We start from the raw sequence: 26,522 nt of genomic DNA, 5'->3' as shown, positions 1-26,522 counted from the left end.
TTCCAGAGCAATGACATAAACACTGCACAGGAATGTTTTCTATGTATTGATAAACAAACATAGCTACGATATAAAATATTAGCCACTGTACTTTTCTGTCTGAGAAACAGTAAGTTTCTCAACAGAATTAGTCTACAGCATTGGCAGCCAAGAAGTGTAGTGTAAGTATTTAAAGTTTAAAATATGATGCACTTTGACAAATTTATTGCATATTATATAATATATTGTTGTGGAATATTTATGAAAGAAAATTCATCAAGAAAGAAGGTGCGATGACCTATGACGAATTGTCAGACCACTTTACTCCTGATAACATCATAGCTCAGGTGATCAAAAGTGGCCAGCATACGTATTCAAGTCATGCCAAAAAGATCGTATTTATGAGTTGAACGCACATGAACGCCACCACAAAGTCGTAAATACGAGTGGGAAGCTTGGGATTTTCTTTAATCTTTACGAATTGGGGACGTGTCAGAGAGAAACGTGGTGGAATAGCACAATATTTATAGGTAATTAGCAGTGACATTGTCAGGCTTTTTTATGTACAACAAATTAAGCTAATTTCCTGCACAAAATATAATAGCATTGTAATTAAACAAAAAAATATAATGATAAATTTTACAGTGGCTTCATAAATAATAATAATAAAATAAAAAATTAAAAAGCAAAAAACACCCAATGCACATTATTTGAATTTTCTAGAAGAAGAGTTTAAAAACCTTGCTGTATTTTTGTTGTAGTATGTATGTTTGTTAAGACACCGTCATCTTCCTCAGACGAAAGGTGAACACACCCGATGTCGTAAATACGACTTCCCAACTCATAAATACGAACTGGGGTCAAAATGTTTTGTGATTTGATCGCTCATTTGGAGGTAGTCAGAAATCCATTTGGCCATTTTGGCCACAATTGCATTTTTAGTGGAAATTCGAATCAGTTTTTATGAATCTGCCAATTAATCAATGCGCAAATAGGTTATACTTCACTAGTTATGTGCAGCTTTAAAAAAAAACAACTGTCCGAATAATGTTTGTGGTGAGATTTAAAAAGGAAAATCTCGACTGACCACTTGCAATCAGAGGCCAGTTGCATATATACATATAGCCACTATGTTAAGATTGTGTCTTAATAACTAGTCTGGACCAACTAGCAGGTAGTTAGGGGTAATCAATCTTACTTTTTGGATTCAAATTAAACTAATCTATACTCTTATGTAACTGACTTTTAAAACTTGAGAAAAAAAAAGTTACTGACTAATTAGATGACTAATTTATGAGACTAGTCTATGCAGTTTATGCAACCGGCCACTGATCAACTGAAACAGATGTTCATACCTAGTGCAAACATGGCCATAATCGAAGCCAAACAGTTTATTACTCTACCAATCTAACTGATTTTAAAGTCAGCATAGACAGTAGGTGCCCAGAGGTGAAGATCTGTTTTGTCTGGCTCCGCCATTGCAGCAGGTGACCATGAATCTTTAATTTTCAGGAGGGTTTTACGTTTTCATCGTTCTGATTTGATCTGTTAATGAGAAGGGGGAAAAAAGGAAAAACAGAACAATGATTTAATTCTTTATACATTTTGATAACTGTATATAAATGTTTCCGATGAGGGTGAGGCCCTGAATTGCTGGACTGATTGGGATAAACTACTGGGTAGAGGAAAGTGAGACGTCTGTGAACTTCATTTAATCTTTACTAACTTGACTGAATATTCAAATGCACCTCAAACAACAAGGAGAGGGGATCTGAAATAGTTTAGCATCAATTTGGGCTGTATCTCATCTTTGAGATATACATTTTAAAGGAATATTTGTCTTTGAATTTCTCTCAAAAGGCCACATTGAAATGTAAAAAGCTGCAAGAATAAATACAGCCCACAAGGGAAATCTAGCAGTTACACATAACTGTACAATTAACTAAGAAATCACAACACATCTGCTAATAAGTACTTACTGTGCAATTTGTTCTACGGATGAAACGGAACACAAGAATGGAAATGGCATTGAACGTTTTAAATGGTACAGTTCTTTTGACACACTTCTTAAACAGTATTTGAGCTTATCTCTGAAGAAACAAACAATTTAAAGACAAACAGAAAATCAGCATGGAATGTGCATTACCTTGCAGCCAGTCTACACCCTCCTGAAGGCCTTCTCCTTTCACTGCATCGCTAGCACTGTAAAAGTCATTTATTTCATATCAATTTTATGTATGCTTTGTATATAAATAATATATTCACACAATTCCATTCAAAAGTTAGGGGTCAGTAAGATTTAAAAAAAGAAAAAAAAAAGAAAAAGGAAATTAATACTTTTTTTCAGCAAGTACACAAGTGCTGGTTACAATTTAGATCAAATAAATGCAGCCTTGGTGAGCATTGGAGAGACTTCTTTCTAAATTATTAAAGGGATGGTTCAGACTAAAATCAACCTAGGGTCCTTTGCACCATGACCTCGAGCCAAACACCCCCCAGAAGCCTTTTTTCCCTTGGTTGAACATTATTAAAGTTAGAGCTTATTTAGAGATATAAGCCGAATGGCTTAGTGCAGGCGCTAACGGATCCAAGGATGTATCTCGTAAATTACCCCACTAATAATGCCCAGAATGGTACCAAACTTCTACAGTAGTACAAATAGGTTCTGTACTCATAAAACGAGGCATTGGAAAGTTTGTAAGTACATCAGGAGTTTATTTAAATAACACTTGCCTGATGGCTCATGCTACCGCTAACCCGACACGTCGAGGTCACTTCCGTGATTAGGGAAAAGCACGTAAAAGTCCTGGCAGAAAGCGATGCATAAGGATGTAGTGAAACGATGAATTATAATTTTTTTCCGAAGTGTTGACAACTTAGTGTTAACTAATAATTGTTGCAAACTGGTACTACCAACAAAATATTAGTGCATTCCTGGAACTGGGCGTCGTTACACTACATCCTTATGCATTCTGCCAGGACTTTTACGTGCTTTTCCCAAATCACGGAAGTGACCTCGACGTGTCGGGTTAGCGGTAGCATGAGCCGTCAGGCAAGTGTTATTTAAATAAACTCCTGATGTACTTACAAACTTTCTAATGCCTTGTTTTATGAGTACAGAACCTATTTGTACTACTGTAGAAGTTTGGTACCATTCTGGGCATTATTAGTGGGGTAATTTACGAGATACATTATAGGAGCCATTAGCGCCTGCACTAAGCCATTCGGCTGATATCTCTAAATAAGCTCTAACTTTAATAATGTTCGACCAAGGGAAAAAAGGCTTATGTGGGGGTGTTTGGCTCGAGGTCATGGTGCAAAGGACCCTAGGTTGATTTTACTCCGAACCATCCCTTTAAAAAAATCGTACCGATCCCACATTTATATAATTAGCTTCTGCTTAGTCTCACACACACGCACTTCATGATTTCTTGTGACTTTCCATAGACATAATGGTTTTTAGTGTTCAAACTGTACCCTCCCCCTAAACCTACCCATCACAGAAACCTTTCTGCATTTACATTTTCAAAAATCATCACTTAGTATAATTCATAAGCTGTTTTCCTCATGAGGACCAAAAAAAATTTCCCACAAGGACAAAGACTGGGTATAGTGCCATCTTTGTGTTTTTTTTTGCCCCTATTTAGTCCCTTTTACCAGGACCCCACACACACACACACACACACACACACACACACACACACACGCACGCACGCACAAACGCACAAACGCACACACACACACACACACACACACACACACACACACACACACACACACACACACACACACACACACACACACACACACACACACACACACACACACACACACACACACACACACACACACACACACACACACACACACACACACACACACACACACACACCTCCTCATCAGCTCTATTTGGTTGGGGCAGGTTTACCCTGAGGAGATCACAGATGTACTTTGTGATTGTGTTATTCCCATATGAATTGAACACGTCTGTAAAAACCTCACGCAACCTTTATAAAAATTAAAAAGCAAATTGCCTACCCTGGCTAACACAGGGTTCCTCTGAGAAATCTAATTCTGTCCGGATATGAATGCTTGTCACTGTGGTATGTAAGACTTTTCCTCATTTATTATGACATTTATTGAATACTGTAACTAAAGCTAAATCTCTTAATGTGCTGCAGCCTGCCTGGTTTATTAGCTTGGTGATTTATGTACTTCAGACATCCCATCCAATGTACAAAGAAAATTAAATCAATAATAAGAGTCCCTTAATTGTGTAATGTAATTAAAGAGTTCCTTTAATTACATAATGTTAGAATTATTTCACTTACATAAACCTTGTTAATTTTTACATGACCTTCCATTTCGCCCACATCCAGACAAATAGACCCTTCGAACTGCAGACTTGCTGTTAATAACTAACTCAAACACTAAATCCTGTCCGAAAAGTGCTTTGGACCTATACAAATCATTTCAATGCAAGCAGAACATTTCTTACCAGATATGCCATGGTTTGTCCTTAATGTTTTCCAGACACAAGAGCTGAGAGACCTTTACTGCTGACAACGCATCCCTGAGGTCCATCTTGTTGGCGAAAAAGAGTATAGGTATCCTTCTGTGCTTAATATCTGAGTACACATAAGAAAAAAACATTTATGGGTATTAGGCTGCTTTTAATTCAGATTTGAAAATGATGACTAACATATTGATACATGAAACAGACAGAAAGATATACCAGGGTGATTCAAAAGGGTATCCAATTCCTCTTTTGCCACCACCATTCTTAGTTTATCTCCACTGTCAATCACAAAAATGATGGCCTGACCCTCCCTGAAAACAACATAACACAGAATAAACACAAACCACACAGACCGATTCCAAAGTGGGCGATGATGACACTCCATTAGCTCAGTAAACATAATTAAACAAGCTTGAATAGGAGAAACTCACTTGTAATAGTGCTCCCACAGATTTCTGTACCTTCCCTGTCCTGACATGTCAAACACTGTGAAAGAAAGACTTTGGGGAGAGGAGGGAGTTACTGTGTTAGTAAGATTTGGAAAAAAGACAAATGGTTTTCAGAGACTAACCCCTCACACTTTAAAGATACATAGTTAGCTCTTGTAAATATTCACCTCGAGGTCCTAAACTTTTCTATGCTGAAGCCTATAGTTGGGACAATGTCTTGAGCCTGAGCCTGAAAGGGAAAAAAAAACCTGTGAGCTCACATTTAAAACAGAAAACAAAAAAAAAAAGAGAAAGGAAAATACAAAAACATATATTTTGGGTGTACAGACAGGAGAGTAACATACATTGGATGGCTTTAGCTGGTTGATGATGGTAGTTTTTCCACTGTTGTCCAGACCTAAACACAGCACGTTCACTTCCTTCTTCTTCAGACCCAGCCACCCTGCAAGCTTGTCAAAAAGCCCCATTTGCCTAGTTGGATGGGGCGCTTCTGGAAAGAGATCACATCAAAGACAAGCTCCATTAGATTATTCATTAGATGCATCCAGAGGCCGACAAACACTTGGGACAACAGAAACATCTCTTCTTTTTCACAGTCTACGTAGGACACCAACTGTTGAGGGGAGATCTCAGTAACTCAAACGAAGAAGAAAAAAATATATAGACAGACAGACAGATATATAGATAGAAAGATAGATAGACAATATAGACAGACAGACAGATAGATAGATACAGTGAGGAAAATAAGTATTTGAACACCCTGCTATTTTGCAAGTTCTCCCACTTAGAAATCATGGAGGGGTCTGAAATTGTCATCGTAGGTGCATGTCCACTGTGAGAGACATAATCTAAAAAAAAAAATCCAGAAATCACAATGTATGATTTTTTAACTATTTATTTGTATGATACAGCTGCAAATAAGTATTTGAACACCTGAGAAAATCAATGTTAATATTTGGTACAGTAGCCTTTGTTTGCAATTACCGAGGTCAAACGTTTCCTGTAGTTTTTCACCAGGTTTGCACACACTGCAGGAGGGATTTTGGCCCACTCCTCCACACAGATCTTCTCTAGATCAGTCAGGTTTCTGGGCTGTCGCTGAGAAACACGGAGTTTGAGCTCCCTCCAAAGATTCTCTATTGGGTTTAGGTCTGGAGACTGGCTAGGCCACGCCAGAACCTTGATATGCTTCTTACAGAGCCACTCCTTGGTTATCCTGGCTGTGTGCTTCGGGTCATTGTCATGTTGGAAGACCCAGCCTCGACCCATCTTCAATGCTCTAACTGAGGGAAGGAGGTTGTTCCCCAAAATCTCGCAATACATGGCCCCGGTCATCCTCTCCTTAATACAGTGCAGTCGCCCTGTCCCATGTGCAGAAAAACACCCCCAAAGCATAATGCTACCACCCCCATGCTTCACAGTAGGGATGGTACTCATCATTCTTCTTCCTCCAAACACGTTTAGTGGAATTATGACCAAAAAGTTCTATTTTGGTCTCATCTGACCACATGACTTTCTCCCATGACTCCTCTGGATCATCCAAATGGTCATTGGCAAACTTAAGACGGGCCTTGACATGTGCTGGTTTAAGCAGGGGAACCTTCCGTGCCATGCATGATTTCAAACCATGACGTCTTAGTGTATTACCAACAGTAACCTTGGAAACGGTGGTCCCAGCTCTTTTCAGGTCATTGACCAGCTCCTCCCGTGTAGTTCTGGGCTGATTTCTCACCTTTCTTAGGATCATTGAGACCCCACGAGGTGAGATCTTGCATGGAGCCCCAGTCCGAGGGAGATTGACAGTCATGTTTAGCTTCTTCTATTTTCTAATGATTGCTCCAACAGTGGACCTTTTTTCACCAAGCTGCTTGGCAATTTCCCTGTAGCCCTTTCCAGCCTTGTGGAGGTGTACAATTTTGTCTCTAGTATCTTTGGACAGCTCTTTGGTCTTGGCCATGTTAGTAGTTGGATTCTTACTGATTGTATGGGGTGGACAGGTGTCTTTATGCAGCTAACGACCTCAAACAGGTGCATCTAATTTAGGATAATAAATGGAGTGGAGGTGGACATTTTAAAGGCAGACTAACAGGTCTTTGAGGGTCAGAATTCTAGCTGATAGACAGGTGTTCAAATACTTATTTGCAGCTGTATCATACAAATAAATAGTTAAAAAATCATATATTGTGATTTCTGGATTTTTTTTTTTAGATTATGTCTCTCACAGTGGACATGCACCTACGATGACAATTTCAGACCCCTCCATGATTTCCAAGTGGGAGAACTTGCAAAATAGCAGGGTGTTCAAATACTTATTTTCCTCACTGTAGATAGATAGATAGATAGATAGATAGATAGATAGATAGATAGATAGATAGATAGATAGATAGATAGATAGATAGATAGATAATATAGACAGATAGATATATAGACAATAGACTGACAGACATACAGACATACATATAGATAGATAGACAGACAGACAGACAGACAGACAGACAGACAGACAGACAGACAGATAGATAGATAGATAGATAGATAGATAGATAGATAGATAGATACAGATAGATAGATAGATAGATAGATAGATAGACTAGACAGACAGACAGATAAACAATATAGACAGACAGGCATACAGATAGATAGACAGACAGACAGACAGACAGACAGACAGACAGATAGATAATATAGACAGACAGACAGATAGATAGCTGGATAGATAGACTAGATAGATAGATATACAGACTAGACAGACAGACAGATAGACAATATAGACAGACAGACATACAGATAGATAGATAGATAGATAGATAGATAGATAGATGATATAGACAGACAGATATACAGATAGATAGATAGATAGATAGATAATATAGACAGACAGACAGACAGACAGACAATATAGACAGACAGACATACAGATAGATAGATAGATAGATAGATAGATAGACAGACAGACAGATAGATATACAGATAGATAGATAGATAGACAGACAGACAGATAGATAATATAGACAGACAGACAGATAGAGATAGATAGATAGATAGACAGACAGATAGATAGATAGATAATACAGACAGATAGATAGATAATATAGACAGACAGATATATATATATATATATATATATATATATATATATATATATATATATATATATATATATAGATAGATAGATATATATATATATATACAGACTAGACAGACAGACAGACAGACAGATAATATAGACAGACAGACAGACAGATAGAGATAGATAATAGATAGATAGACAGACAGATAGATAGACAGATAGGCTAGATAGATAATATAGACAGACAGACAGATTGATAGACAATTATGCTTGTCTCTTATGCTCACCAAGGCTGCAGTGCATTCATTTGATCCGAAATACATTTACTACAAAAATAACTGATTTCTATTTTAACATTTTAAAATGTAAATGTACATTCAACTTTTTGTGATGGCAAAGCATAATTTTCAGCATCATTACTCTGATTTGGTGCTCAAGAAACATTTATTATTATTATCAATGTTAAAAATAGTTGTGCTGCTTAATATTTCTGTGGAACCTGTGATTGTTTTTCACGATTATTTAATGAATGGAAAGTTCAAAAGAATGACATTTGTTTGAAATATAAATCTTTTGAGACATTATAAATGTATATATAAAATGTGTGTATTATTTTATGCAGTTTATTTAGTATATTTTAATTGAATATTTGTCATGCTATTTATTATATTTTAATTCATAATGTGTTGTGCATAAACTCACTTAATATGCATAAATATATTTAGATTTTAGTTTTTTTTTATATATAGTATAGACCTTGAATTGTAAACAGTTTAACAATAACACTGATTTGTTGTTTTAATAATAAAGGCTGTTATAATCTGAGTGTTTTTATTTGATGGAGATGTGTTGGCTCTCAGCGGCCAGAGGTCTGATAAGAAAATAAGCTTGTTTGCTTCTTTTTTAATAATCCGATTTAAGTGAATTAACTTGAGCTGCGAGCAGACACACAGCTAGCAAGCAACATGCACTAAAATCTGCAGTAAATTAACCCAATTATTTTACGTGCAAATATTAACGTTACTTGAATTTGTTAACTTGTGATATTATATAGACGTATCTTGAGTCTAAAGAAAACACCCACCTGTTGTGTATCGGTCTAAATGAAAATGACATTTAAGTCGCATAATATTATAGCGTTAACACAACCATCCATTCATCAATGAATTAGTCCACAGACAGCAGCGAAACTGACACCGTTTTATCCGCATCTGTCACAGTTTCGCGGGTCAGAAACACATGAACGGACAAGAGCAACTTAAAAGCGTAATCTACGAGAACAGCCTGTAATCCTCTCAGCTCATTAGCACACATGCTAGCGCTTAACATGTACGAGGAGGATGCTCAAATAATTCTAACATTTCGGTCTTCTGACGCTTGTTTAAACACTCAAATGCATACACATTAAGACAACACAAGGTTGACATATTTTCTTGTAATTCAAGGTTATTGTTTAACGTTACATATCCGTAGCGGACGACAGCTAACTTAGCTGTCTGGCTGTCTGGCTAACCTGCTCTATAAATCTGCTGTAACGTTACATGGGAAGATTTTCTTTCTTACTTTTCTGCTCCGCTCAAGTGTTGTCTGCGTCTTGGTTTTGAAAAGTAATTTCGCATACAAAAATCTCAGTCATCTGATTGATGATGTGTCCATTGCAGATGCAGAGACGTAAACACTTACCTGGCGTCTTGAAAACTCTCACACGCGACACGCCGCTGCTAGGAGACCGATGACGCTCTTTGGCTCGAGTCGTGTTTACTTAATAGCGCCATCCGATGGACAATGTGTTTTTTCTCCTTTCTTTCTTTCTTGAAAATGCATTTTATGATTTAGTTTTCCCTACCTATATTTTCTATTATAAAAAAAATTATGTACTTTTAAAACTATGATAATATAAAATAAGACTGATATAACCATACACTCATTCAGTGTTTACCGTGTGAGAATGGTTATTGTTTGCTATATTTCCATACACCCAACAATTCAATTAGCTATAATAACACAAGACAGCGTTAGTGAAGAGTTTTGCAAGAGACAGCATTAGTTTCAAGAGTTTGAAAATAATATTTAATTTTGCGTATAGGATACATAAAATAGGAGCTGTTTAAATGAGCCTTAGCGAAATGACGAGCCTATAAGCAAATAGAGTGGAAGTGAAATTCATGATGATGTTCATAACTTTAAGAGGAAAAATGACACTTCCATTGCTGGACATTATAGACAAATTAAACATATTAAAGTGTTTTAATAGAGTTTGTTTTCTTCCAAAATTATAAAAGTCCACAGGGCTAAAAGTTCTGATAGTTGAATAAATCCTCATTATTAAAAAAAAGGTCAAGTTTGGTTTATTAAAATAAATGAATAAATGACTGTAACACAGGTAAGCTGAAACAATGCTTGTCTCACAACAGTTATTAATGTGTATATACCCATCTATGTTTTCAGTGTCATACTTAGCAGACCAAAGCAACTCATATATTAATCAGGATATATTGATTTGATCAGATTTTTCATTTCCTGCATCAATCCCATTTCCCTTAACAAGAATTAGTTAATATTTTGATTAGCATTGATACATATATATATTATTATTTAAAATAAATATATTTATGTTAAAATTGTTTTTCATGGTGTGCATGGTTTAATCATGATAATCTCAAATAACGGCCACTATAAAAAAAAAGTTGCTGCCTTCAATTTTTAGTTAAAGCAATGTAAAAAATGTTGTCATAACTTATCGATCATATAATTTTACAAATTAAGTTATGACAACGTTTTTACATACCTTTAACCCATCAAAATAAGTAAAAAAAAAAAAAAAAACTAAAATTATACAAGAACACATTTTTTAAGTCAGTTTAATGTAATTTAAGTTGAAATTACTTAAACATCCAAGTTGATTATACTTAAAAAAATTAAGGCAGCAACTTGTTTTTAATACAGTGAGCCAACTATAGTTCAATATAGAAAGGGGTGGAGAGAGAATAAGAATTGTTGAAAACCAACATTACACTCATTATTGACAATTGTGTCACAGTTGAGTTTCAGCAGACATTTTAAAAAGGCTGTTGGTGTAAAAAATAGTAAAATCTGTCGTTGCAACCTGTTGCTTTGTCAATTTAGGAAGATAACGGTTTACAACAATGGAAAGGAAAAATCTTTGTAGGCTGAGCATGCAGCCAGGTTCAGGTACAACTTTGTTTGTTCCTCAGAACTGTTCAAATGAAACCTGTATTAGAAGTTTGCTTACAAATGACCTAACTAGTGTTACAACTAACTTGAATAGCATCTTTATGATTTCGTTGTATTGGTAACACTTTACAATAAGGTCTCATTATCTGAACTAACAATGAGCAATGTGTGTTTTACAGCATTTATTAATCTTTATTAATGTTAGTTAATAAAATACTATTGTTCATTGTTTATGTCATGTTAGTGCATAGCACATTCAGTAATGTTTGATTTTAAAAATGTATTAAATGTTCAAATGAACATGAATGAAGATTACCAATTGCTGTAGACGTATTGATCATTGTTAGTTAATGTTAACTAATGTAGTTAACTAATGTCATCTTACCGTAACATTTTAGAAAGCAAACCCACAGTTCATATTTGGAATTTTTTTTTTTTTTTGATTGTGATACTCAAAACACAACACAAAAATATATGTTATCATTTATTTTTACAAACATTCAACCTATATCACCTTTATCTCTCTGTACTCTTTATAAATTATAAAAAATAATGTACAATTAGTTTACTATGAACAATACATTATGACCTGATTACCCAGAGATTTCCCTTGCCCTGCTTGAAGTAAGCACTCGGATCTCTTGCGCTTTTGACATTTGCACATTGCAACTTGAAGTTTGTCAAGTGGCCTCAGTGTCCCGAACATGTGTTCAGGTACAAAGAGCCTGTCAAAGAATGGGGGCATATATCAGCTACAGAACATGGTACGGTATTGTGCGTTTGTTTGTCTGGTGGAAGCGAAGGAGACTGCAAATGTGTATGTTGCCATTGAAGTTATGTGTGTATGTAGGCCTGCTGTGTTGGGAAAAAAAGACTTGCCAACATGCAGAGTGCTATATTGTCATGCTCTCTATATGAGAACATTTTACTGCAACCCGTTACCTCAATGTTTCTCCACTGACAAAAGTTTCATAATCGCAAGGCAAACTGATAAAATATCAGAGGTGTCTATAGATACTGTACACCATAGCAGACTGAACAAATGTGTGCAGTTCTCAAATCTCGGTCTGAGTGGATTTGTATAAGTTTGTTCAATTTGACTGTGGTGCACAGGAGTAAGAAAATGGCTTACAGTCTTCTGAAAGGTCAGACTTTTACCACCTCGCCGACAGCCTGAGGAAGTCAATGGTTTTGTGTGGCTTTTTTTTTTTTTTTAAACAGAGCAAGATAAAGCTCTCACTTCCCTACCTTGGCTCTTTTCTTGGTTTTCTAAAGACTGCACATATTGCTTAGAAAAATAACTAAACAAAATGCAACCAAAAAAAGAAACAAATTCACATATACATATAAATATCAGGATAAATATCAGATGTGATAAACAATGTATAATAGCCATTTAAAGCTGAAGACATTCAACAGATCCATAGTCTCTCGTTTTAGAGGCTCAGGAAGAAGCTCGATGAATAAACCAGAAAAAATCTCTTAAGACACATAATTTAATACATTAAAATAGCAAATATACTATTCAAAGTTCTCAGATTTGGAGTCCAGTCAATCACAAAACTTGCAGGATGATTGACAGATGACATCTTCGTAACAAGTAAATGGTGCCATTGTTCCATTGTTTACTGTGGTTCCTCTGGGTAAATGGTCCAGTTTTCCTGTTACACACAGTTTACCAAGAAGACAAACAATTCATGACATTTAGCATGTTTCTTCAGGGTCTTTGAGATTGCTTTCTTATGTATGTGTTTCAACTGGAAATCTTCACTGGGTTTTGATAGAAACTGAAGCTGTGGAGCACTTCTCATGACAGTCAGTCAGCCCAGACCTCGAAAGAGTGTGTGTGAGGTCTAGCGTTGCTGGGATAAGCGTTTGTATGAGTGTATGTGTATGTGTATATGTGTATTTTCATACATGGAAGCCATTCTGTTGAATGTGGAGGAACTGCAGTCGTAGTGCTTGTATGCTGCTCACTATCCTCCTCTGGTGGCCAATCAGAGACACTCCGATTCTTCTTACATCACTGTTTAGAAACCAATGAGGGTGAGGCATTTGAAACTGGGTTACATAATTGGCAAGTTCATGAGATGATTATAAAGGGTGTGAATATGAATATAAAAGTAATTTAATCCATTCAATGTTAGATCTACGCTACTGTCTAGTGTAGAGTGAGGGAGCTTAAAAGGGATAGTTTACCCAAAAATGAAAATTAGCCCATGATTTACTCACCCAGATGCGTACAGCCGTCTTCCCGAAGCTAGTTATTTTAGACGATAAAGTTTTAAATATAGATATTTTCCGTAAACCCCCAGAGATGCGTGGAACACTTTAATCATGAATAGATGCACTTTGATGGACTTCCAAAGACATACAGCCATTCATTCCTATTTTAAAGCTTGGAAAAGCCAGGACATTTATTTTATTTTATATAACTCCAATTGTATTCGTCTGAAAGAAGAATGTCATATACACCTAGGATGGCTTCAAGGTGAGTAAATCATGGGCTATTTTTCATTTTTGGGTGAACTATCCCTTTAATGAATATTAATTAGTTTGTTTTAGATGATTTACCTAGGCTAATCATTCATGTTAGCCGTTTATTATTATTAAATATGATTATTTTAATCCTATAAAGCCTACTGCCTATTATAATACATGAATTTCTAAGGCTCATAAGACTGATTAGAAATACGATGTTACAATGTACAAAGCAATGAACAGAACTCGCAGTAGCACTCACTCAATACTCATGGTGGATATGGAATCCAGGGTTGTGTACCCTGCTGCTATGAAGCTGTTCTTGTATTGACTCATTTTAATGGAATCCAACCAATCACCGATGGATATGAAGAGAGGGTAGTCTGGCAAATCCTCAGGGGATTCCGGGAAGCTGTTTAAACATGCAACAAATTCTGTATGTGAAACAACAACAGTCTGACACGCAAGGAAATTCTAAAAAATCCTTTACAGGCTTTTCCACGAGGCAAGAGGCAACAGTCAAGTTTAATCAGAGTTTTCTGTAAGTAAATACTAACAATTTCAGTTTAAAATGGTCATTTCAATACTGGCACTTATTGTGATTCTAGTAAACAATTAAGTAAAATGTAGATTTTATAATGTTGTTGTGATCGTTCTACCTATTTACATCCTCCACCAGTGTGAGCAGGCTGCTGGGATTGCGGATCAGCTTGTCTAGGAAGCTGACCACGTCACTAAACTGAGGTCGTCGACTGCGTTCCTTCTGCCAGCAGAGAAGCATGAGCTGGTGCAGGGCCACGGGGCAGCCCATGGGTGCAGGGAGCCTGTAGCCCTCCTCTATAGACAGAATTACCTGCAGAAAGATACACAGAACCTTACTGGGATATAAATTCTACAAGTTCATTTTATTAATGCAATTTTAGGGAGGCCATCAGAGGTCTAAAATACTTCAGCCAATTACTGGATCCGCCAATGTTTGGGTGTATAAAATAATTAGCGAGAACAGTAATGAATAAACTAAAGGCATAACACGGTTCCACATGTTATAATTGCACAGAATATGTGTTTTAAATTGAATTATAATTGGCCACATCCCAAGGGAAGATGATTTAAAATTGCAATTAAAACAAATAATAAAAAAAAATCAGAGAAATCTAACAGGAAAAGGGATTCTGGGAGATGAAATATATTTTCAGATGTATTTTAAATATATTTTAAAAATATTATGTGTGTTAAATTATACATATACATAGATATATATATATTTATATTTGAAAATGGCCAAATAAATACATTGCAAATACTAGATCTTGAAATATATTTACATTGTTACATGTCATTTTCTCATTATATTTATATTGTTCAAAATATATTTTAGAAAATACATTTTACATTTAACCAAACAATTTATTTTTACACTGAAAATATATTTTCTGGCACAATTTGAAATATAACATAGGTTTAAATGATTAAACAACTTTGACCTAATCTCCAAAAAAAAAAAAAAATAATAATAATAAAATAATATATATATATATATAGTCTAATTATGGTAAAAACAACAAAAAACAAAACAACAACAACAACTGCCTGCCTGCCTAGAATTTAGTAATAAGAATAGCCCAAGTTACTCACATCTTGATTGGACATCTCCCAGTAGGGCCGTTCCCCATATGACATCACTTCCCACATGACAATACCGTAGCTCCAAGCATCACTGGCTGAGGAAAACTTTCTGTATGCAATTGCCTCCGGAGCAGTCCAGCGGATAGGGATTTTACCCCCCTGACAAAACAAAATCTTTTCTTTTCATGATAATAGCAAGCAGCCAATAGATTTGTGTGTATAGGCAATCAAAGGAGATGCAGATTGCTTGTTATGTAATGATGAATCATAATTGAGTTTTGAAGCAACACACTCAGACCCCTGTATAAAAAAAAGTTCAGAAGTATTCAGACTCATTTAGCATCTTATTATAAATCTAATTACTTAATCACTCCTCAGAATAAGCCCTTAATCTGGTGTTATACTGCTTAGATCAACCCAATCCCATTCAATAACACACAACAAGCAGAGTAGTGCTAAGCTCCAGAGATTTTGGATCAGCTTTGGCTGTCTAAGACGCACAGATTGTTATTAACTCTGAACAGTCCTGAATTTAAATGAACCAATATTGAAGTGGGTGTATGTGGCTTACTGTGGTGGTGTAAGCTGCCTCCGGGTCGTCCTCCAGCACCCTGGACAGACCGAAGTCCGACACTTTACACACCAGGTTGTCATCCACAAGAATATTTCGTGCTGCCAGGTCCCGGTGGACATAGCCGATGTCGGACAGGTACATCATACCGGAGGCAATGCCACGCAGCATACCAACCAGCTGGATCACGGTGAAGTGCCCGTCATGCTTCTACAAAAGGCAAGAAGAGGAGCCAAAGGATGGGGAAAAAAAGAGAGTTGGAGATGTCTATATTTTATCACAATGAACAAAAAAACATATTAAACTTTAACCAGACCTGATTGCAAAAACCAGAAAGAACATTAGTTTTTGTTTGGGTAGTTAACGCATAAAATGTTCATTGGCCTTTTTTAAACATCAAAAAACAAAACAAAAAGGATTTTATAAATAGTATAAAAGACAATATAAAATAGGTGCGTTACAGCAGGTGCTATGAATGGATTAAATTGCCATTTATCCTTGACTATTTCATCTCAAATGGTTCTGCGGTGTGATACATAGCCTTCTGAAAATATAAATATTCTCTCAATAAAAGTTTGGTCATGTAATAACATGTAAATAACTGGAGTTATGAACCGATAACGAAGAATCTTTTTCACAACTGGATCTATTTTTTCAAATACTGAAACCAAATGATTTTCATGATGTTCGGTGTTATTTAAGGTGCGTTTGTGGTGGAATGTGGATGAAGCCATAATGAAATACTTGCTGTTCAACACTACTGAATCTAAAGCCTGGAACATACAGTGAACAATGTAGCCCGATTCCTGAACAAATGACTTGTATTAGCAGGTTTGTTTAGTAAATCTAAAACAGAACCATTTAGTCTGATACACAAACATTTGACTCTTATGAACTGGATATTTAATCTGTTTTTCTTCAAAATAAATAAACTAACTATTAATATAACAGTTAAGAAAACAGGAATCAGAAACAATTATCATACCTACTGTAGTAAAATAATAAGCAAAATGGCATATATACCAGTGGTTCTCAACCTTTTTGACTCCAAGAGCTCACCCATCCAAAACAATTCAAAGGCCCCATGACTTTTCCAGTCATTTGTTATTCATTGGATATCTGGCATAGTTAGAAAAATGTATGTATTCAGCAATATTATTGATTTGACTGTACTGGGACTATTAGATGAGAGCTGAGCTGAGCTGACACTGTTTTCTCCAGAAATACTTATAGTACTGAATACTGAATTTAACTAATTCCATAATTGATGAACTTTACACAGTCATTGAACAGAAGTGAATAAACACTGAACTGACCTCAGTGGAATCACTATTTTCTTTTTAGAGCTGCTTTACAGCATAATTGAACTATGTTTTTATCAGTGAATCATTATTTTCCTGTTTATCCCTGTAAAGCTGATCTGAAACAATCTCTATTGTATAAAGTGCTATACTTGTGACTTGACTTCACTTGACAAATGCTCATTGAGTTATGAGACTTTGACTGCGATTCCAAATTCAGAGGCTGCATCCTTCGAAGGAATCGGACTTCGAAGGAAACGCTTTCAAAGGGCACGAAGGTTGGACCTGTCTAATATGTCTAGATATGTTCACCTTGGTGCATTTATGTACATAATAAAGAGCATAAACTATTTAAAATCACATCTTGGCAAGATGCAAGTCATCATTTGAACTGCTTTATATATATATATATATATATATATATATATATATATATATATATATATATATATATATTTTTTTTTTGTATCATTAGATACATTAGACTATTTGAATTTTCAATTCAAGTTGAAACCCAATACTTACATTTAAAAGTGTTATCCGGCAATTTCCGGCAAAATCTGTCGTCATTGACGCGCGATGAATTCTGGGGTAGAGTAGGACGCGAAGGATCCATCTGTTGTATTATTTATTGCGCTCGAAACGAAGGCCGCATTTCAAGGCCGCATTTGAAGGACCCTTCGAATTGGGACAGCCTTCGTTGCGCAGCGGTGAAGCAATCGGCCTTCGAATCAGATTTTATTCCTATAATGGTGTTTTACAGTTATAGAAATCACACTTTTAAAATTAGGAACCCTGGTTCCCAAAAAAAAAAAGTTGTTGAGGAGTGAATTAAAATAAGAAATATCTTGATTTTTAGTAATTTTGTATTATTTTATTGCTTGTTTTGCCTTAGTTTGCTTTGGACCCCTGTTTAAGAACCACTGTTTTAAACTGTCACATTGCAGGACATGCAAATTTCCAAAAGCATTTCATATCAACAATACATCTGCTGGCAAATTACAAAATGCTCTTTGTAGTTTATGAGGAATGTTGAGTGTGGTATGCCATATTTCTATTGAATGTACCCTCAGAAAAGAGTCCAAGGAGCCATTCTCCATGTATTCCACCACTATCATCACAGGCCGACCTACAAGGAGGAAAAAAGGACACCTGTAAGTAATGGACTAAGTTACAGAGAAAGAAACGGGACAGACATTTGACCACAAGTCAAACCCAAAAGTTCACTTTTGCCTTCATCATCAGTACTTAGTTTCAATGAAATCGGTGTATTATGCTGCTACATAACGGATTTAATATCTAGTAGCATGGTAGTGAATGGTAGAATAGATGAAAGACATGATATAACACTAGACCCTCAGACTGAGAAAGTAGTTTTTTTCTGCCTCATTACGGAGGTTGAAGGCAGTTCGATGTCTGGGGTGAAATCATTGATTGTGTGCGTGTCAGACAGAATCTGTGAGTGTAGCAAACTTAGCGGAGAAACATGTTTGTTTTTTTACAGAGAGAAAACAGCTTTTGGCTGATGATGATCCAAGTTATTCTGTAATCAGTTTCAATTTGTATCTTCCATCAGCAATACACATCTTCACAATTTCCGTATCTGTTTTATTTATGCATTGCCTGCCATGCGTTTCAGACACAGCTGTGTTTGCTGGAGTTTTATTAAACTCATGAATAAAGGGTATTACACTACAGTTAAAAAGCTTGGGGTCTGTAAGATTTTTGTTGAAAGAAATTTATACTTTTGTTTAGTAATAATTCATTCAATTGATCAAAAGTGACAGTAAATGCATTTAATGTTTTCTAATGATTTCTATTTCAAATCAATGCTGTTGTTTTGAACTTTCTATTTATCAAATAATACTGAAAAAAATGCATCACAGTTTGCACAAAAATATTAAGTAGCACAATTGTTTTCAACAAGAAATATTTATTGAGGACCAAATCAGCATATTGGAATGATTTCTGAAGGTTAATATGAACCCGAAGACTGCACTTAATTTAATGTCTTTATCCAATTGATTTGTCCAATGTATACAGTATGAACTGACAAAACTAAGAAATAATTTAAAAAAGCCCATGCAAAATAAATAATTAAAATAAAAAAAATAAAAAAAATGTACACATATTTTTCTTTAATATTACAAATAGAACATTATTGTTATTATTAAATATATTACAATATATTAATGTTTTATTTATTTAATATTTTTGCATTTTTGATGGGGAAAAAAATATAAGAAACTTTTCAAAACCATCTTTTTGAAAAGAAATCTTACGGACTCCAAACTTTTGAACAGTAGTGTATGTTATCAGTGACCTATTAAATAGCCGTTTGCATCTTCAGAATGCAAAAGAAGTCCGAAAGTTCCTTACTCTTCGTGACCACGCCCTCCAGCCTGATGATGTTAGGGTTATCAAACTGTCCCATGATGCTCGCCTCTCGCAGGAAGTCCCGTCTCTGACGTTCAGTGTATCCTCCCTTCAAAGTCTTTATAGCCACGGGAATTTCCTTTTTTCCTGGGATACGGAGACGGCCACTACACACCTCCCCAAACTCGCCTGCAGAACACACTAAAGTCCATACTCACTGTCGTAGTGTTTAGGGTTACCGCTTGCACTTGTATCCACTAGGTGGCAGTCAAACTATATCAAACAAACATGTTCACTCTCTTTTTGACAATTATTTCCCACTGAATTATTTCCTACTTATCTCACAGAAGATTAGATTCTAATCATTTTGTCTTCTGAGAATAACAAAGTGATTTTTCAGAGAGACATTTAAGATCTTAACTGTGAAAATGATCTTAAATATATTTTAATTGGACACAAAAGAGAAACCAAAGCCAAGATCTAGAGACTAAAGGAGAGAAAGATAAATGAAGAAATTTAATGACACATTTTCAGTTTAGATCATGCTGCAAAAATAGTTGGAGTGGATTATGGGCTGCTGAGGCACAGAGTGAAGTGAGCTGTAAAAAGAGCTCTGACCTGCTCCGATGACCCTTTCGATTCGGATACGAGATGGATCGATTTCCTTGGCAAACTCATGAACGGCCTGTGAAGGATCCTCATAAGTGTCTGGGTCAATGTAAGTCTTTAATCCTGGGAATGGCACTATAAACACATGTCAAAGGTTGAAATCTGGATTGTTTTATTTTTGGGGAGAAAATATGAATAAATAAGAACATACGTTCAGTGTGTATGTGAGTGAGTGTGTAATTAAGGTCTCATACCGTGACCATTTTGATACTGCGTTCTTTTTTTGTCTTCTGACTTTATCTTAGATTTGATGTACCACTGACACCTGTTCAAGAAAAGAGAAATGTAACTGATCAATGATTTTGTTGACATACTGTCCACATTTAACACATTTAGAGACTGTCTGTGGTTCTGAAGTCAGTGTTTCTGTCTGTGGCCCTGAATGGACAGCACTCATGATCGGTAACCGTAAAAACTCAAGACATATAGCCCTAACCCTCAAATGTTGAAATTAAAATGATGCTACTCCAGAGAGAACTTCTCAGAAGTGTTCATCTGTAATTTGATTTCTTTTCTCGACAAATGAGGACACTGATTCTGTCCATCATCAAGAGCTCTTGATTTATTTGAGAGCTGCTCACAAATCTGCAGGAGCAGCTGAACCACGGTTCCATCAGCCCCTGCAGCTGTGCGAGGATGTGATGGCACAGGGTCTGGCTGACTGAGGTTTCACACAGCGCGCTGCACATGCTGATATTGCGAATCACAGGACTGTGTGGCATGTTTAAGCTTGCTGTCAGTCTCACAGCAGGCCATTTCATGGCAGCACACACGGCCGCTGCCGGGAGGCTGCAGCATTCCGACTAATTAGGCAGCGACATGGCTCAGCCAATCGGAAAATAGAAAGGTGCTCCGTGGCCAACAGGCCTATTAGGAGATGGATGGATAAGCAAGGAGCTAAATTAAGGGTAAATTAGTGAGTGAAAGAAAATGCATATCCATGACATCCATAGAAAGACAGACAGGCATAGATAGATAAATAGATAGATAGATAGACAGACAGACAGACAGACAGACAGACAGAGATGGATAGATAGATAGAGAGATATATAGATAGACAGACAGACAGACAGACAGACAGAGATAGATAGATAGATAGATAGATAGATAGAGAGATATATAGATAGACAGACAGACAGACAGACAGACAGAGATAGATAGAAAAATAGATAGATTAGGGTGACCATACGTCCTGTTTAACCAGGACATGTCTGGCCAGGATTTCGAGATCGCCCAAAATGCCCGGGATTCGGCTTTTGCTTTCTACAGTCACCATTCATTATGTTTACATTATTTGACACTGACACGTACGTGCCAGCTTTGCAGGTCATGCATTCTTGTTTTCGAGACGAAAACACAGGAATTTTCTTAGCAATGCTAAAACGCACATCAACCGATCACTTGTTTAGCGTTCATGTAAACACTACATTAAGATTCACCAATCGGAATTAATTCAGTCCTACTGAATCAAAAGTTGTGCATGTAAACAAAATGAATGGCGATCTCGAAATGCCATATGTCCTGGAATATGGTCACCCTAAGATAGATAGATAGATAGATAGATAGATAGATAGATAGATAGATAGATAGATAGATAGATAGATAGATAGGTAGATAGGTAGATAGGTAGAAACACAACATCTGTTCATCAATCCTGGAGCATAGAGAATCAAATCTGCCCTCTCATTATTTGCTCCCTAATTACCTGCCAGTGATGAGAAGGAAGAGGGTAAGAATGACGAGGAGAGAGAAACCCCCCACTGTGGCTGTAACAATCACCAACACCTGGCCCTGATCAGCTGCCTCCTCAGAGTCTGACATAGTGAAAGATAGTGAGTGAGTGTGTGCATTTGTGTGCATTTCAGAGAGAAAGAGAGAAGAAAAAACAAAGAAGCACAAAACAATAAAGTCACTTTTTCACACGTTCACGTGATCGGTTTGGTCAGTGGGGTTGTGTGACAGTTGCAGACTGGCATTCATGATGTCCACAAGCTCATTCTATCAGACTCAGAAATAGCCTTAATGCCAGGAGAGAGGTTGGTAGGTGTTTACATACATTCTGTGCACTTAAATAAGCCAAACAGCAGTTGAAAAATATTCAAGGACTGAAATCATAGGGTATTCATGGCAAACAGAAAATGTTCCTGTCAAACATTTTTTTTTAAACTCTACTCACGCAGCTGACATGGTATAACCACAATCTTAGAAAATTGGACATAACTGCAGCATTTTAGGCTAACAGGTATTGAAATGAGGCATTTTTAGAGAAACGCTTACTCTCGTCTCCTGTGGCGAACTCAAACTTGTGGCTGTAACTGCTGAAGCCAGCGAGGGTACGAGCGCGCACATGGAACGCGTAAACCGTTGAGGGCTTTAGTCCCGTCACTATTGCGCTTGGAGATTTTGTGCGTGTAGAGGAGTAACTTAACTGTTCCTGTTCCTAAACATAAAGAGATTTTATTTAGCATAATGATCTTATGTAACGTTTATTATGTAAAGATGTTTTCAGTCTTGGTGAGTTACCTTTTCATAATATTTGATCTCGTAGTCCAGGATGGCAGCATGTGGCAGTTCAGTTTCCTGCCAGGAGAGGGCGATACTAGTTTGAGATGCCCAGTCCTTTCTCACCACACCTACCAGAGATGGACCTGAGAGGTAAAAACAACTAGTTAGTGAGGGTGATTTACTAACTAAAACAATGGGGCTTTCCATACGCATGTGCTGAAAATGGGTTTGTTACTCCAAGCTTTTCTACACAGGTAACTTTACTCCCATCTGGTGCTCAAAAAGATAAACAGCACCAACAGAGCCATTGTCTCGTAATGTCATGGGCTATAGTGGGTCCTTTTACAAGATGCTTTAAAACAATACGCTAGGGTGTCTCTAATTCAATTGTATATTAATCAATGCTGTAAACTGATTGAAAATTTTAAACAGTAAATGCACATAATGTAAACCCCACTTAAATGTCTTTGTGACATATTATGCCCCTTTTCACAAGATGTGATATAAATCAATGGTGTCCCCAGAATGTGTATGTGAAACCATACGGAGAGACTCAGGAAGAGGCTGCAACTTTTAGACAGCACCTGGACGTTTCTGAATGTTTAGTGGATACATTTATGCAGTTGTTGTGGAATTACACTGATTCATCTCATTGACTTGCATGTACCGTCATGTTTAACTTTTACACAAGTTGACATGTTTCCCTGAGGTCTTTATAAGACAGCTGTGTTTTGGTCAAATAGTGTTCTGCACTCGTCTGTGCAGCCAACGACAGAACAGTTTGCATGCTTTGCTCCAACTTTTGCCATTGTGTTAGAACTGGTTACACTGTTGTCGCTTGCGAAACCAAATGGCGGCGGCGCCGTGGGTGGAAACGTGCAGATTAAGGGGCGGTAATATCATAATAAGATCCCCTTCCTACGTCAGAAGGGGAGCGGAATCTGATCGGCTTATTTTTTTGACATGCTTGCAGAGAAAGGCTTACCAAACCAAAGTTACTGGGTTGTCACTTTTTTATGCACAGAGGACCCGATTATAGCATTTAAACATGGACAAAGTCAGTTTTTCATGATATGTCCCCTTTAATCAAGAATTGAATGTTTATTTACTGTAGGTGCAATCTCAACATCTATTAATAAGAAAGTAAAACTTCTAGAACTGCATGCATCTTGAGGAAGAACATTGTAGCCGGAGTTACTTCTCTCTGTTTATGTCTATGACGCAGGTATTGGGCTACTCCGCAGTGTTACGACCCATATCAGTCTAATACACTTATTATAGGTGTACCATTGTGATTCAGGATAAGACAAAAACACGGTTTGAAAAATGGATTCTTGATGTACTCGCTTACTATAATTTTTTTGTAAAAAGTTGCAAATAAGTTGCAGCTTTAACTTTTTGTGCATATAAGGCATCACTTAGGTAATGTGGTTTTCAGCTAAAAAGCTTTGGTTATCATAGCACATTTGATTGCAAAACAAGTCAAGCTCTGATACTTTGTTTCAATTTAAGAGAAATGTGTTTTTTTCTTTTAACACAAGCTTTTGAAACTTTTGCTTTGAAGCTCTGCTTATACTATGTGAAGATAATGCACTCAGTCATGGCTCAGTCAGGTGGAAGAACCCAAGAAAAAAAAAACCACACAAGGAAAATCCATTAAGGCTCTGTGTCTAAAGCCATTTGCAATTAGCACAATTAGTGAAGTCTATAAGCCTCTGCACTTAAGATGATGGTACGTGCACATTCATACTTAAACACGCTCGAACAATCGTGTGCACCACAAAAACTGTTTGCTGCTTCTTTCTAATACTGTATGCTTTAACAGAAACCATTTCGCTTTTTTTCTTCCCCTTTCACCCCATCGACTGAAATGACGCCCACAGGTAGGTGGAGCCCATCTCTAATTGAATCCTGGAGCAGATTAAAGTAGTGGGTGAATGGCATTAGCCAGCTTGATTGAATTTCTCCCAGGTAAATATTCACTCTGGAAGCCCACAGAGACTGCCAGCACGGTAATCACAACCTCTGTCAAAGTAATCAATCTCTCACTGTTAAAACAGCTGGGAAAATATAAGGGGTGGACAGGGAACAGGAGGGTTTTAGGTATAGCAAAGTTGCAGAGAGAGAGAGAGAGAGCGAGCGGATTTAGGCAGCCGGTAAACAGCAGAGAGCGGCGTTCAGTGATGTGCAGTATTGGGCGGAACTGCCTGAGATCCTGTGGGATATCAGCAAAGTGATTTGGAAAGAAAATAAGAGAATAAGACATCGGTTTTGCTAAGGTTACCACCTGTGACACAATCTCTCTGTCTGTTTGTCTCTCTCGGTAACCACAAGGGCTTTATCTAAATGTGCAATGCTGTCTATCTTCCATCTACTACGTCTCTACAAATTTGCGCGTTGGAGATATATTGGAACGGTGTTTGATGAAAACCCCATGTTGTTTGTCTGATTTGACTGCGGCGGGAGAAGCTATACGTGCTGGATCTCTCTCATGAGAGACAGCTCATCTTTTATTGAGAAGGGACGGACAGTGCAGCCTGTGACATCTGACTACTTTAGACATGCGTGAGGAGGAAACATGTAGGTTTGCACAGAAATATTGAAGTCAGAGCGACTGTGGAGAACATGCAGCACCTTAATAAATGATGAAGCTTCATCATGTCTCTATTTACAGAGGTAGAGATTGATTTCAGAATGGAATATTATCCAGGAACAGAGAGGGCAAAAAAAAAGAAAGAAGTATATTTCTGATTCTGTGACTGCCTGAACTTAGCTGGAGTTGTCAGCCAGTGAAAGGGCAGGAGGATGAACTTGGCTGCAAAAACAAACTGACATTATGACTCAAAACAGACCCAGTGAAGGACAGCTGAGGGTTAGTTCACAATTTATTCAATATTTATCTTTATCTATCTTAATCATTCATGGCACGTTGGACAATAAGTCAGAAACCATTCTGAAACACAAACACTACCGTTAAAAAAAGTGGGGTCAGTAATTTATTTATGTTTCGATACTTTTACTCAGCATAGATGCAATTAATTGATCAAAAGTGACTGTAAGACATTTATAATGTTACAAAAATGTTGATTCATCAAAGAATTCTGAAAAAAGTTTCACAGTTTCCACAAAAATATATATATTTTAACATTGATAATAATAATAAATGTTTCTTGAGCACCAAATCAGCATATTGGATCATGTGGCACTGAAGACTGGAGTAATGGCTGCTGAAAATTCAGCTTTGTCATGACAGGAATACAGTAAATGACATTTTAAAATATGTTAGAAAACAGTTATTTTAAATGGTACTTGTAAATTACTGCATGTTTGATCAAATAAATGCAGCCATGGTGAGCATAAGAGACTGTTTTAACATTGACAGAGGTGTAAAGCGTACCTGAAAACCATACTTAAGTAAAAGTAGAGATAACTTGCAAGTCACCAATGCCAATACTAAAGTATTTTACTGGTACTGGATTTAGGCTCAAAGGTCCTCAACACCTAAGAGACATGCCAGTGAAGAGACTGGGGAGAAAAATCACATTGTTTCTGAAATCGAAATAAAACTGAACAACCTAATATTGCAATAAATCAAGCTCGACACAACAGCCTCTTAAACGTCTACAAACACAGTCTCAGTTAAGCTCAAGAGCTCAAAAAGGGCATAAGTAAACCAATATCCTCTAAAAAGGTCTCTTCGGTATAAGGGATAAATAAAACAATATTAAGTCAAATTAAACAGTCAAAGCCAACTTGCACTGGATGTTCTGGTTTCGGCCTC

The 26,522-nt window shown here is 36.7% G+C and overlaps 2 protein-coding genes across 5 annotated transcripts in view; both read right to left on the bottom strand.

The window, feature by feature from the left end:
- Window positions 1-1,182: 1,182 nt before the first annotated feature.
- On the bottom strand, window positions 1,183-9,775 carry arl6 (ARF like GTPase 6). Of its 2 annotated transcripts, none has more exons than XM_084401770.1 (8): window positions 9,701-9,775; window positions 5,292-5,437; window positions 5,115-5,176; window positions 4,930-4,998; window positions 4,715-4,809; window positions 4,478-4,607; window positions 2,126-2,181; window positions 1,183-1,524 (listed from the first exon to the last, which is right to left on the bottom strand). In XM_084401770.1, the coding sequence occupies exons 2-8, from the start codon at window positions 5,412-5,414 to the stop codon at window positions 1,499-1,501; spliced, it is 561 nt and encodes a 186-aa protein (XP_084257896.1). In that variant the 5' UTR covers window positions 5,415-5,437; window positions 9,701-9,775; the 3' UTR covers window positions 1,183-1,498. The 2 variants fall into 2 exon arrangements, with proteins under 2 accessions (XP_084257896.1, XP_084257897.1); XM_084401771.1 differs by lacking the exon at window positions 9,701-9,775 and adding an exon at window positions 9,581-9,686 and having other exon boundaries at window positions 1,335-1,524.
- Window positions 9,776-12,362: 2,587 nt separating this feature from the next.
- Window positions 12,363-26,522, bottom strand: part of epha6 (eph receptor A6) — a 155,398-nt gene continuing 141,238 nt past the window's right edge. Inside the window, exons 6-18 of one of the 3 annotated variants that reach the window (XM_084392953.1) lie at window positions 22,760-22,884; window positions 22,514-22,676; window positions 21,942-22,050; window positions 20,431-20,501; window positions 20,186-20,311; window positions 19,571-19,756; window positions 18,259-18,320; window positions 15,891-16,100; window positions 15,329-15,493; window positions 14,353-14,546; window positions 13,956-14,105; window positions 13,130-13,238; window positions 12,363-12,873 (exon numbers count right to left, since the gene is read on the bottom strand). In XM_084392953.1, coding sequence (XP_084249079.1) covers window positions 12,838-12,873; window positions 13,130-13,238; window positions 13,956-14,105; window positions 14,353-14,546; window positions 15,329-15,493; window positions 15,891-16,100; window positions 18,259-18,320; window positions 19,571-19,756; window positions 20,186-20,311; window positions 20,431-20,501; window positions 21,942-22,050; window positions 22,514-22,676; window positions 22,760-22,884 — 1,706 coding nt within the window. In that variant the 3' untranslated portion in view covers window positions 12,363-12,837. Of the gene's footprint in view, window positions 12,874-13,015; window positions 13,239-13,955; window positions 14,106-14,352; window positions 14,547-15,328; window positions 15,494-15,890; window positions 16,101-18,258; window positions 18,321-19,570; window positions 19,757-20,185; window positions 20,312-20,430; window positions 20,502-21,941; window positions 22,051-22,513; window positions 22,677-22,759; window positions 22,885-26,522 lie in introns of those variants that run through there. The other 2 variants (XM_084392954.1, XM_084392955.1) reach the window with 2 other exon arrangements.

This window comes from Rutilus rutilus (assembly GCF_951802725.1).
Source record: "Rutilus rutilus genome assembly, chromosome: 2".
In the NCBI taxonomy this organism is placed as follows: Eukaryota; Metazoa; Chordata; class Actinopteri; order Cypriniformes; family Leuciscidae; genus Rutilus; species Rutilus rutilus.
Note: the sequence above shows the minus strand (reverse complement) of the source record. Positions and strands in the feature narration are given on the sequence as shown.